The sequence below is a fragment of the Ambystoma mexicanum genome, chromosome 13 (genome assembly GCF_040938575.1).
Source record: "Ambystoma mexicanum isolate Mex_15411 chromosome 13, UKY_AmexF1_1, whole genome shotgun sequence".
NCBI lineage: Eukaryota > Metazoa > Chordata > Amphibia > Caudata > Ambystomatidae > Ambystoma > Ambystoma mexicanum.
The window spans coordinates 48,785,879-48,798,990 of record NC_090938.1 but is presented as its reverse complement, the minus strand read 5'-3'; the positions used below and the strand labels follow the sequence as shown (position 1 = coordinate 48,798,990).

At 42.7% G+C, this 13,112-nt stretch overlaps 1 protein-coding gene across 2 annotated transcripts in view; it reads left to right on the top strand.

The window, feature by feature from the left end:
• Window positions 1–12,778, top strand: part of RAB29 (RAB29, member RAS oncogene family) — a 184,941-nt gene extending 172,163 nt beyond the window's left edge. For both annotated transcript variants that reach the window (XM_069633166.1, XM_069633167.1), the window contains 2 exons: window positions 7,897–8,018; window positions 10,688–12,778. In XM_069633166.1, the coding sequence (XP_069489267.1) occupies window positions 7,897–8,018; window positions 10,688–10,799 (234 nt within the window). In that variant the 3' untranslated portion in view covers window positions 10,800–12,778. The remainder of the gene's footprint in view (window positions 1–7,896; window positions 8,019–10,687) is intronic.
• The last annotated feature ends 334 nt before the right edge of the window (window positions 12,779–13,112 follow it).

The window sequence follows — 13,112 nt, the reverse complement described above, 5'->3', positions numbered from 1 at the left end:
GGGACCTTGGATATGGTACGTCTATGCGTTAAGCTTATGACGCCCCACATATGTGTAGCTAAGTTACTGGTATCTCCAATACCGAGGATATCAAGGTATCTTCTCTGAAGATTTACAAAAGAAACTACCACCACATTGAACCGATGACTGTGCCATAGAATTATTCCTGGAGCACAAGTACCCTTTGGATGGATGCATGTGTTATTCCTACCTGAAAAGAATGCATTGTTTGACTACCTTCAGAGTGTTCTGAAGAGTGGATGATCCGAGTCTTCATTTCCTGCTTTATCCCTGAGGTGGACGCCTGTCAGCTCAGACACTGTTTAGACTATTATGGCCTTAATAAAGTGACTGTGAAGGACTGTTACCCTTTGCCTCTCATATCTGACATCTTGGAGGCAGTTCAAGGGGCCACTATTTTCACCAAGTTGGACCTCAGAGGTGCTTACCATCTCATTTGAAATACAAAATACAGGGTGCCCCCTGCTGGCTCCACTCAGTATCCTGCACTGTATATAATGTTGCTTTTTCGCAACATATTGCCTGATAGCTCATCCCTATTTCCTCCTGTATTTATTCTGTAAGGTCTCTCGTAATACTCTGCCACTTGAGTAGACCATATCTCTGTCTGTATATAATATTTCTGGAGTGTCTGTATATAATTTCCAATGTTTTTTTACCTAACTGTTCTGAACTTGTTAACTTTATCTTTGATTGTATATAATTGTTGAGTTTATCCCTGTTTATACTTGTACAGCCCTGTAACCCAAGCTGAAATTATTCTTGTCTCTTTCTGTGCCCTGATACCCTCTGGCCTGGCACGCATTATAAATAATAAAACAAACATCTGCATCAAGGCTGGCGAGGAGTGTAAAATTGTCTTCCGAACACCGGTTGGGCATTACGATTATAGAGTAATACCCTTTGGGCTGGCTAATACCCCTTCTGTCTATCAACGTTTTGTTGACCTGATCTTCTCTGACCTTTTGTTACATATGGTCGTCATTTATTTAGATGACATTCTGATCTACTCCAAGGATCCCTGCCAGCACCAGTGTCACTTAAAGGAGGTATTGGACATGCTGCGAGATCACACTTTATTGGCTAACCCAAGTGTACCATCCATCAGTCGGAGGTTTCCTATTTAGGATACATATTATTGGCAACAGGAATAGCAATGGACTATCCTCCAGATAAGTGTTGTACCAGGCCTTTTTTTATGCATGAACATCTTGCAAATACGACACCCTTTAACTTTCTATGCATACATGTATGCACTAGTTGAGAGCAGAGGTCACTGCAAAGGGCTGTTGACTTGACAAGTACCAGAACACATGTTTTGATTCTTATCTCTTTGGATGCAACTGCAGACCATGAAGGAGAGTGGTACAGACGTTTTTCTCTAAGCAGTTCTCTGAGCCTGTCAGAAAGAGCACTCAGTAAGATGAGGAATTGGTTATTTCTGTTCAACTGTTGCTGTGATTTGTGTCTCGAGAGGGGCATTATGAATGCTGTTTTATTTTGCTTCCATTTTAGGATCGTCGTAGTAATAAGATGTAAAACGCCACAGTCAGGAAGTATCCGTTTAACAAACACGTGATGCTTTTTCAGTGAATGTTTACTTGCATTGTACAAAAGTATTTTTAGGAGTTTGTGTTGTAGGCATTTATCATAAAGTTGCATCTATGCGGTGTGTGTTCATACGCAACATGCTGTAGAACATTTTCCACAAATGCAATAATTCGTTTGAAGCCAAACAACTTGGCTAAACTACTATTTTGGTTATGTTTTCTATTCATTTTTAAGTTCAGTAATGTTCCGTTTGCTTGTCTCATACTATTTACACTCTTGCTGAGGGACATCGTTACTCTTACAATTTCATTTTGTTAAAACAGTGTGTAAAATATTCCCCACGTTGAATTCTTAATCTGAGGCATTGATTAGTGTTCAATACCTAGTATAAATGTACTTTAAACCTTGGAGTCTATGTGTTAAATGGTGAGCGACAGCAGGACCCGTGCTCAATGTTAAGTATTGTCATTACACCCGTAACCGTGGTCACAGCCACTTTCAAATGTTCAAGACTTCACTTAAAACATTCAAAACCTGGCTTTCCAGCCAGTGCAATGGGCGTTATAAAACAATGAATTTGTTGCATTTGCAAATGAAAATAGAACCTCAGTAAAACATGTCCCTGTAGTGGTAATTCAGATAGGTGTTTCAATTTGTATGTAGCGCTTCATGCGGGATTCCTCCAACTTCTAAGCATTGTGATTATTAGCTCAGTCGATAGTCAGTTTACTGACTTCGGAAGGATGAAAGGCTAACTCGGGCCAGCCATCATTTTACCATGTGATTAGATGTAGATTTTAGCATTGAGCACATGCCTCTATGCGCTATCTTATCTGGCATAACATTAAGCACTACCAGTTCAGTAAATGAGGACTTCAATTAATTACCAAGAGACAATTCTATCAAACCTCAAAACACAATTCATGTTTGCTTTACTATGTAATTGGCCAAGTTTGTGTCTTAAATAAAATACATAAATAAAACATGAAATGTGTAGACCTTTTGTAGTGGAAAAATGAAGGGGATATTGAGTGACTTAGCCTCCTATAATATTAACATCCCCTTCTGCAACAAGCTTTAGGAAGTGGACCAGCTGTAGCGTGGCTGGGAAACGGTACACAAATAGTTTGTTGTTCTAAAGTTGAAATCCTTCTAATTATTGTTTACTAAATTGCTTCTGTGTGGAGATCTGATTTTGGAAGCAGTTGGCCTTCGTATTTGAACTAGTCGCGATCAATGCTGCATTGGTTCCATCTGTGAGGAGCTTGCACTGCAGAGGCAATTCACTGTGGTGCTCCCACTGCTGTTATGCTATTCCATTCTATATGAGGATGGATTAGTTCACTTAACCCCTGCTAGGCAAATTCTTTGTGAGGGGTATTTGAAGCTAAGCCTTTTCTGTTTCCGCTCTATGCAAGTGTAGCTTGAATTTCTGATGCCCTTCATTTACCTGTTCAGCGTGGGGGTGGTTGCAATGCTCCATCCCATGCAGTTTCTTCTCTGTGAGGGGAACTTGAACTGCTGTGACTGACCTCTTTGGTAATCTTGTACTGTTGAGATCCATGACATTCCTGTTGCATGTGAGGAAAGAATGATCTATCGAGGTCCATGGCATACCTTTTCTATATTGGGAGTGGGGTGTGCACTCCTGAAGCATATGTTGCACCTGTTCTATAGACTCATTCCATATTTGTGTGGGTATCTTCTACCCTTGCTTAACCTGCACTGATCCACTCCACCTGTTCTACATGATGGAAACTTGCATTGTTGTTGCCCTGGTTTACCTCTTCTTTTTGTGTCTGGGAAGCCTAATTGGCTCCTACTCAAGATGACCTGTTCTGTGTGAGCGAAAACATTAAAATGTTTATGCTCCTCTTGTACAGGGGAAGCTCACAGTTTTGGTGCTCATCTGTTCAATTTGTGAGAGGGCTTTTGTTCTACTGTAGCTTGTGCTTTATCTGCTCATTGTAAGAGAAAGGTGCTTTTCTGTCATGTGGACGGCTACCGCATAATAATTTCTGTACAGTTTGAACTCTTTGGATGAGCCGGCTGGATTCCCACATACTCTTGTGGATGACAAAACTTATGTTTACTCCTTTTGAAATTGAATTTAGTCTTGCGGTATAAAATAGGTAGTAAAATACTCACCACAAAATCTTAACTGGAGCACTGGCTATGTACCAAAGAAATATTTCAACCATCTTAGACTGGCCTACCTCGTCCAAAGGTCATGAAATCCAAAGGTTTCTCAGACTAGCCAATTTTTAGAGAAAGGTAATTCAGAACTGTACAAGACAACTGAAGTATAATTTGCAACGCTCCAACAGGCCTTCACTACTACACCCATTCTTGTTCTTTCGAATACTGAAAGGTCTTTCACTGTAGAACAAATACTTCTGGTTCCGCCCTAAAACAAATGCAAGATGATCAAGAAGAACATCCCCTGGCTTATTTGTCTCGGACCCTTATGTAGCAAGATACCCTGTTGAGATTTGCACTGATCATTGCAATCTATGAATTCTACAAACCTGGAGTGCAGGAAATAGTCGTCAGTTTGACATATGTTCCTGGTTCCACTAATGTGGTTGCTGATGCCCTGTTCAGTAGAAACCATGACAAAGTGCTCCCTATTTGGATGGAAAATCTTCATCACGCTAGTATTGTTGCATGGTTTCCAACTTCCTGCACAGACCAAGGAGGAATTTCGTGGTGCTCAATCTGAGCCCACTTGTCTACTATTGGAAAGAGGAACATTGCATTGCCATGAGGACATTTTGCTCTACGGAAGACTGTTTTATTTTCCTACCCCTATTCTGAGACAACAGATGTTGAGATGTTTCACCACAATGTCCTAGCCGGACATAAAGGTATCGGGGCCACGGTGGACCTCTTCTTGTCATTTTTGGTGGCCTAGTCTACGGAAGGACGTTAAGGAGTAGGTCATAGGATGTTTGGTATGTCAACAGATCAAGAGAACCGGTTGTTTTTCATTGGGGTTATTGCACCAACCTAAATGCGATCACATCTCCACAGACTTCATTGTTGGCCTTCTGATATCCAAAGGAAACACGACTATCGTGCAACCATAGATTTCTTGACCAAGAAGGCTCCTTTGAATCCTCTCCCTCAAGTACCATCTGCACCCACTATGGCATCCTGTTTTCTTCAACACATCTTTAGACGTTGTCTACCATCTTCAATCGTTTCGATCGCGGTCTGTAATTCAGCTCACGGTTTTAGAACCATCTCTGCAAGACACTAGGGATACGTTTTTCCCTTGTTCTGGCTTCCAACTTCAGACCAATGGGCAGACGGAACGGCTTAATCACTAGAACAGGATCTACGTTGTTTTGCTTAAGCTATGCATAACTATTGGGATGACTTGTTATTGACCAAGTTCACCTACAACAAAACTACCCATTCCTCCACAGGACAAAGTCCCTTTTTGTGCACTTGTGGTTTTCATCTTCAAAGTTTCGCCACAGGGGTTCTTTCAGAAACCGCAGTCCCTATTGCTGATGCGCTAGTCAGACATTCAGGAAGGACACAAAAAGGCCATCCAAAATCTATGTGATTGCCAAGACTTTGCAAAAAAGAATGCCAATTAAAAACGGACTCTGGAGCCTGTTCTGTCTGTGGGGGAGCGTGTCTGGTTGTCTGCACGTTTTCTTCCTTCCCGTCTTGTCGCCTCTAATTTGGCTCCCCGTCACTTTGAACACTTTTCAATACTGAAGTACCTTTCTTCTGTGGCCTTTGGACATACCACCTAGTTGGTCCAGAATCCATCGGTATTCCATGTGTCACAGTTGAAACCATGCATCCGGATCTTATTGGACACAGCACGCAGAGCCCTGTTCTGCCCCTTGGTACTCAGGACGAACCAGAATTCGAGGTCTTCCAGATCTGCGATTCCCGTTATCGAGTAAAACTTCAGTGCTTGTTGGATTGGAAGGGTTATACCTTCTGTGACAGGTCCTGGGACCTGTGGACAACTTTCATGCGTCTGCCTTGTTGCGTCTGTTTATCGCCTGCATCCCTGGAAGCCCAGACACCGATCCTTAGGGAGGGGGCATGCTGTTAGATCACCAGGCCAGCCATGGTCTCTATGGCAACACCGATGCCATTCCTGGCGAAGTGTGTGGTGGATCGGCATATTCCATCATCCCCAACAAAGATGGCGGCGATGTACCGTCACATTTTCACGCACAGTATGGCGTTGTGACGTCATGATCATCATGTCAGGAAGTGCTTGGAACCGCAAAGATGGCTGTATAACTTGGAGGATGACCCGACTGTCACTGCGTCTCATCGCTCCGGTCAGTCTCTCCTGTGCTGACTCTCTGCACTGTTCCTTTCTTCCCTCAGTTCATTTTCTCTGCTCAGGTCTATCCCTGATCTGCCCTGGATCCTTCTCTGGTGTGATCTAGTTCTCTTCTGTTCCGCTACGTCCTGTATACAAATACCACTGTTGCTGACTAGACCTTCTACGACTCCACTATGTCCAGTGCACCCAGCAGGCTTTATTCCTCAGAGGGTTTCCCTTGGGGGTTGCTTCAGGGGTCAGTCATTTCTGGATTTACTCTGGTTAGCCCGTGTCTTTGGAGAGCCCCCTCCCCCCACATTCCCCTCCCTGGTGTCTCTTGGAATGTGACAATGTAGGGTGACAGTGAAAGTGACAGATCTCTGATTGTTGGCATGTAAAATGCAGACCTCTCAGAAATGTCTTGTTTACAAAATTAAATTTACCCTGATAGTCTCCTATTTAATATTCCAATTACCAAGTCACAACATTTCTACCTTTTATCAGACTGTTTAACCACTGTAAATGATCAGCTAATCGTGTGGGGCATTCTGTTGTGCTAGATTCATATTTGCACGTGCTTGAGTTGTAGAGCCTGACCAAATCATCACTACATGCCTCTTCAAAGAGGCTGATCTTTTTGTCATCCATATTTGGGTATAAATTTCGATTTTACATTTAACTCCACTTGGGAGCTCCTACCTCTGAATTCACCATTTCATTTTCCGCATTGGGAAAAATGGAAATTGGAGATGGCAGTTGTATCTGGGGAGGCCAGGGAGGAGAAAAGACGAGCAAGTGAGAGGAATAGGAAATCTTAGAGTGAAAAGACTTCAGTTTCCAAATGCTCCAAATCAATGAGTGTATTCATTTCCCCAAATGAAAAGGCTGCAGATTATTGTAAAGGGATGCAACATTTTAGGATTGGTTTGTTTGCATGGTGTATACAGAAACATGTTCTAGTCAGAACGTTTAACAATATCGAACGATTTTTAGGTTCACCAAATCTGTGGCAACTGATGTAGAAACTTGTCAATAAAATCCAACATGGCAACCAAGACAGCGGCAGGAGTGCCTGGTTTATTTCCATACAGCTTGACGGAAAACCCAGCAGAGAATCCCCATCCCCAAAAGGTTCATGCAGAAAAACAGTAAGATGCATTTAGCTGGTTCCCTGAAATATGAGCATCCTCTGATCTTGAGTGGCATAATTTAACCGTACCAGGCTACTCCATCGTGGCTGACCAATGTGACATAATCTCAGTACATGGTGGAGTGATCCATCATTTTTAAGGGGCCCCGGTCTGGTCACTATCAATCTATGACCCTTTATTCCAGTTTTTGAGCAATAATACCTTGCCCTCCTGTGTGACATGTCACTTGGCTGTGGGCGTGTCCATGTCCTGGGATGAGACTAGCGTGTCAGCTTTCTGAGCTTCCCAATTTTCTGCTCTACCCTGTGTGATGAATTGTGGCATTCAGTACTTCTCCCGGGGGGGGGGGGGGGCAGGTGGAGGGGGTCGCCTTTCCTTATAAAGCTAGGGAGATGAGCCCTCCCTACGCGATATTCCCTCGAGGGGTGGCTGCAAATGGGACCTCACAGGGAAATGCTTTGGACTTCTGAACTTACGAGAAGCACCCTAGTTTAGTTAGGTAGAGAAACACTTAGGATAGGGAAAGTTAGGCATTTTCTTTATTATTTTTCTAATAAACCTTTTGAAAATGGTACACATTGTCTGTCTCCTCTTGACCTACGAAACTTGTTGCCTCCGTAATTATGGCTGCGGTGAAGTCAGATGCACGGTCAGTGTTTTCAAGCAATCAAAATACTGTTGGTTTCAACAATGGTATACGCAAGCCTAAAGTATGTTTTCTAAAGTTTTTAAAATCTGTCCCAGTTTGGTTCAAGTGTAACCATCAGTTTATTTATTTTTTGTTTGTTTTTACTGGTGACTGAACTGGTAAGAGACTAAGAATTGCACAAACCTGACTCTCACTTTCATTCTTCTTATCTGCCTTTGTAGTGTGACTTGTCACCCTGGGCGGTGACGAAGGAGGAAATCGACCTGTTCAGCAAAGAGAACATGTTTATTGGCTGGACGGAAACGTCGGTGAAGGAAAATAGGAATATCAACGAATCAATGAAGTGAGCCTTGAGCAGGGGTTGGCACCTACTTTATGCGTTGAAGTCCCATTTCTATAACCTAGTGTGGGACATCTAAATGAATGTGTTGTAGTTGTGAGCAAAGCATGGTATGGAGCAGTAGACCCGGATACAAGTTTTGAAAACCTTTATTTACACTTTTGGTTGGGATGGTACAATTCCTAACTGTCCCCAACTCTTCAATGGGAGTAATCTCAACCATTAAATAAAACCAAATACGTCCAAGTCAGTCTGGTCAAACTAAAAAGGCCTATACTAAGATACTAAGAAAACCTAATCCCGCCCTCCTTCTTAGAACAACAAATGTGTTACGGGAATACAAGATGAAAATGGTGTCTCAAAAGGGCTTCAGCACCAACTCCCTTCCCCAGGTTCAACCGCACAGGGTCTAGAGTCTCATAACCAAAGGATGGGTGGATGGCATAGTTATGTCAGTCTTGCACACTTTGGCTTACTGGTACAGTCCAACAGTTCAGTTTTAGGCTTTTAACTTCCAATAGTTGAATCTCTTCTTTAGGCTTCGCCCACCTTGTCATAAATGCTCAGTTCATAGACTTTCAATTTCTTACAGTTCTGCACAGGCTTCCCTCTACCGGGCTCGAGCCCGTCTTTCCTTTGTGGGGCGTCCCCTTCCCCACGTTTTACCTCGTATATCTTTCCACTGTTGAAGACTTTCAAAATTGCAAGGAATTTACATAGACCTCTGCGTGACCACTTTGACGTCTCAACAAACCTTTAATTCAGTATTCTTTTGCAGCACCAATGCCTTTGGTACTTGTAGTTCTTATTCTCTTTCAATTGCTTTCTCTGCATGTTTCAAAGTTCTTAAATTTCACTTTTGCCTCTTCACAGTTCACAAACTTCACTTTTCTTTTATTCAACTTTCTTTCTTTCTCGCGGTTTCCTTTGATCTCCCCTTGTAATATCTTTCAAAAACATAACATTTCAGAGACTTCGAATGTGTGACTTCCTCCCGCAGGACCCCTCTGCTACTTTTTATCCTTGTCTTTAAACAATTGTTCTTTTCATCCGTGTTTTATCGGCACACACACAACTTTTAAATTAGTCCCTTTTTCCGGCCATAAATCAGACTTTTTTCCCCTCTTACTCAATGGCTATGTTAATTGGATTTATTTAATCTTTTTCCGCAGCTCAAGGCCGTTACCAGCTCCTCTGTTGCTCCTCCACCAACTCCCCCGTACACCTGGGAGAGTTGCGGGCCGCTTTCTGGCAACTTGAAGGCAACTCGCTCGGCTTTGCTTTTTTGAACACTCACAGCCTCCCGAAAGCATTGAAATCTTGCCTGGCTTTGTCGTTATCCTCTTGTTGATCTGCCCATTGGCTTCACAACTTCCACAGCCTAGTTTGCCTCAGTCTCAGAAGAGCTGTTCCTTCTCTTACCCAGCCTGGCTCCAAGTGTGCCTGTGTGCGCGCCACCTTTTTATCTTCTCAGGGAGTGGCAGGTGTACAGTGCTAGGGCTATGTGCCCGACTTTGCCTAGCCTCATTACAGGGACAGGACCAATGCAAGTCGGGGAAGGTAAGCCTTCTAGCCTCATTCTCCATCTTCCTTGGTGCAGTGTTTTTGTCAAAGTAAAGTGGGGAGAAATTATGGAGTTGTAGTTTCCCATAAAATAAGCAGGAATAGGGGTTAGATGGGTTGTGGAAAAAGGGGGATACCATTTCTCGCCATTCGGTGCTTTTCCCTCACTCCCAGAGAACCCTGTACCCAAGTGATCCTCCTTCTCTTGTCCACGCCCAGGGTCGGGATCCAAAAGTGATGGTCTTTCCCTGGCCCCTGAGTACGGGATCCCTGGGGACTAGGTTGTGAAACACCCTCTGGTTTGTCACATAGTGCTGGTCAAGAGTTTGCTACAACCGGCTTATGCTACTTTCTCGGCTGCAGCGGGTACCTGTAGATTCATCGTGGGAATCGTAAGAAGATAACAGCAGTGGCCGGAGTAGGACTACCTGTGATATGCCATACTGCTTAAGTAACTCCATGTGCTATGATCTTCACCACGGTTTGTGTTCTTTCAGCTGAGCAAGTGTGTGTTTCTGGGAATCTGCTAGCTGTTTATGGCCTGTCAGATGAGCATTATTGTCTGATCCTGCGCAAAGATGAGCTCCCATTCTTCACTCATGCTCCCTCAACTCCTAGTAGAAAGACAATGACCTCCCTGTTGTGTCTTTTCAGATTGTTCTCTTTGAACATGGAGTTCTAGTCTGTGGTCACCCATTTGCCATTCAGTCCCTTATTGTCTATTTAAAATATTTTTTAATCGGTTGCTGTACTGATTTACATAACTATTTGGGTACTTGCGGAGAGAGGCTCCTAACCCATCACAGGCATGTTTTGCCCAATGGACTGTTTAAAGAATGATAGTTTACAAGCACATGGCTGTACCATACGCTTGTTGGTTGATGCTTTTAAAAAAAAGTGTCTCAATTTCTGAATCCAGTTTAAATGTTTGGAACATATAAAGAGGAATACTTGTAGTCTAACTATTGAATTTGTTTCCTACCTAATCTGTGTGACGACCTCACATCGGCTGCGCTCTTAGCAATGAGTGCTGAGGTCTATCTCTGATGAAGTCTGTGGGCACATGCCACACTCCTGTCTGATTTTAACTGTTTCTTCTTCTTCCGCAGTGTCCTTGTGGCGAAGATGATGGATAACGGTGAGGGGGTGGCTGCTTTATCTGGTAACGGTGACTACATCAATTTGCAACTCGTTCCTACGCCCGGCTATGGCTGTTGTTGAATGGTCACTCTGTTTCCCTGTTCCAACGACAAACATTTCCTATTTTCTTTACATTTGAAAAGGGAGCTTTCTACAGATCAAATGCATCAGTCTTGGAATTAGAGGACTAATATTAATGAGGACACTATATAGCCAATTTATGCCCGTTTCCGAAAGTTGGAATGAAAGCACTTGCCATCATGTATGCTCCATGGGAATTGCACAGATTCAACTAGATTGCAGCTTTGGGATGATTCTGGAGAAAAGGGACGGTTAAGCTCTAAGGATTAAACTTTCAGTGGTGAGAGGCAGCCAAAAAAGAGCTTGATTTGGAGCGAAAACTGATCCAGATAGGTTTTTGACTTGGGCATCCAGCTACCCAGACATTCATCTGATATTCAATTGCAATGGGCTGCAGTGTTCTTGTGCCTTTTGATCCTGCATATTTAAACTGCTTGAATGATTCTAAGCTCCTACATTCATGATGCTGAAAATCATTTCAAATAATTGGAAATCGGGTTCCAGTAAATGTTTTGCGGTCAAGGAAAAGCAACAAAATGCATGAAGGTGTACCAGCAAATAGGCGAAGTGTGGACTTCTTTACATGCTTGTACCTCTGAAAGGCTGGTAGAGCACAAGTGACTTAATGTGTCCATAACCAGCCTCTTAAAAGCCAGTATGCTCCAGGAAAGCGTCAGTCATGTGTCTGGCTTATAGAGGAATTGGCCCTTCGCAAGAACATTGTAGGCCTTTTTAGCGGTGCCAACTAATTGGAAACATCTCCCAATGTCCCGATTAGTTCAATCTGCATCTAGTTTTGGTGGTATGGACAACGTGAGTGAAAGGGTAATGTGGGCCTCTAACTTTTTATCCTTGTGCAAAAGAAAGACATTATATAAGATCTGGTTCCTTGGAAGATGGATTACAATGGTCTGACGAAAATGTACATACATGTCTGACCACTATAAGTCACAGCAGAGGTGAAACGGAAAGGACTTCATTATTTTTGTAATGACCACAACTATGAATTGAATTAATATTTTTATGAGGGGACCTTGTGTGGAAAATGTTTTGGAGCACCTTATTGATTCTGCGGTGACCAGCTTTTTTCCTGATTTTCAGCGATGAAGCTACAATTTTCGGAAATGTTTTGCCAATTTGTTTGTGCTGCCCTGCGTTTTTGGAGCTTCCTCAATGTATGCAAATAGTTTCCCAACCTGCCCCTCAAAACCGCAATGTTCTTGGTCTCCTAAAAGAAGCATTTGAGAAGATTGCACCTTAAACCCACTTGGTAAAGACCTTGGTTGTATCGCCTCTAAAAATATATATACAATCTGGTTTGAGAGGGCGTCTCAAGCAGTAAAAAGTAACTTCCTTTGCAATCATGTTGTTACAGACTGTCACTATGCAGCTGGTCCTTTAATTTGAAGGGTGTAGGGTCAAGATTTTTTTTTTCTTTTAAAGTCTGACCTCCCAATAAATGAGGGTGCTTGGAAAAGAAGCCCCGATTGGTAATTTGATTTTTAAAGTCAAGTCGAAGACCAAGGCTAACTCCAGCAGAGCCGGTTACATTTCTAGGTATCTTATTTCTACAAAGAAAATGTAAACAGTTGTCCACTTTGATGAGTTTTTACGCATTCATTGCAATATGTTAATATCTGAAAATAGGTTTGCATCAAATTAGTGACATGACTTGCATTTTCCTCTGAGCGCCTTCTTCCAGGGCTGAGCCCAGTCTTTGGTGTTTCTTGGTTGACCCAGGTGTAGGTTTACAAAACGAGTCCTTTGTGGGCATCTAATTGTTCTGGGAAGTGGCGACTTCCACTGAGGTGGTCTTAAAAATTTGCAACCTCATGGAATGCAAGACCCAACTGACCACATGTTGAGTCTGAAAAGTCCCTCCACCCCAATTATTAATACTGCTTAAAAGGTGAAAAATATAACTGTTTTATATTTGACTAACCAAGATTTCAGAATAAATCCAGTTGATTAAATCTGTATTCTGTCATGAAATAGTCCAAATTTTTATGGTTTTAATCTGCGATTTGGTTTCCATTGTGTGCTATGAAACAAACCTCCTACTGAAAGACTTTTTGCGTCTGATTATAGGTGTCCATTGTAAGGATGCAGAAGAAGGCAACTACTGACCAGGAGCTGTCATAGTGGTTGGCAAATACTTTTTATTTAAACTAAAAAACCTAGCTATCCCAAGGGGTTCACTGCCTCAAACTGTGCCCATGGGGAATGACTCCCTTCGCCTGGGTATTAGTTTCAACAAAGTTCCAATTGAGGTCAGGGGGAATGGCTCCCTTCCCCTGTCTTCCTGGGTAACTT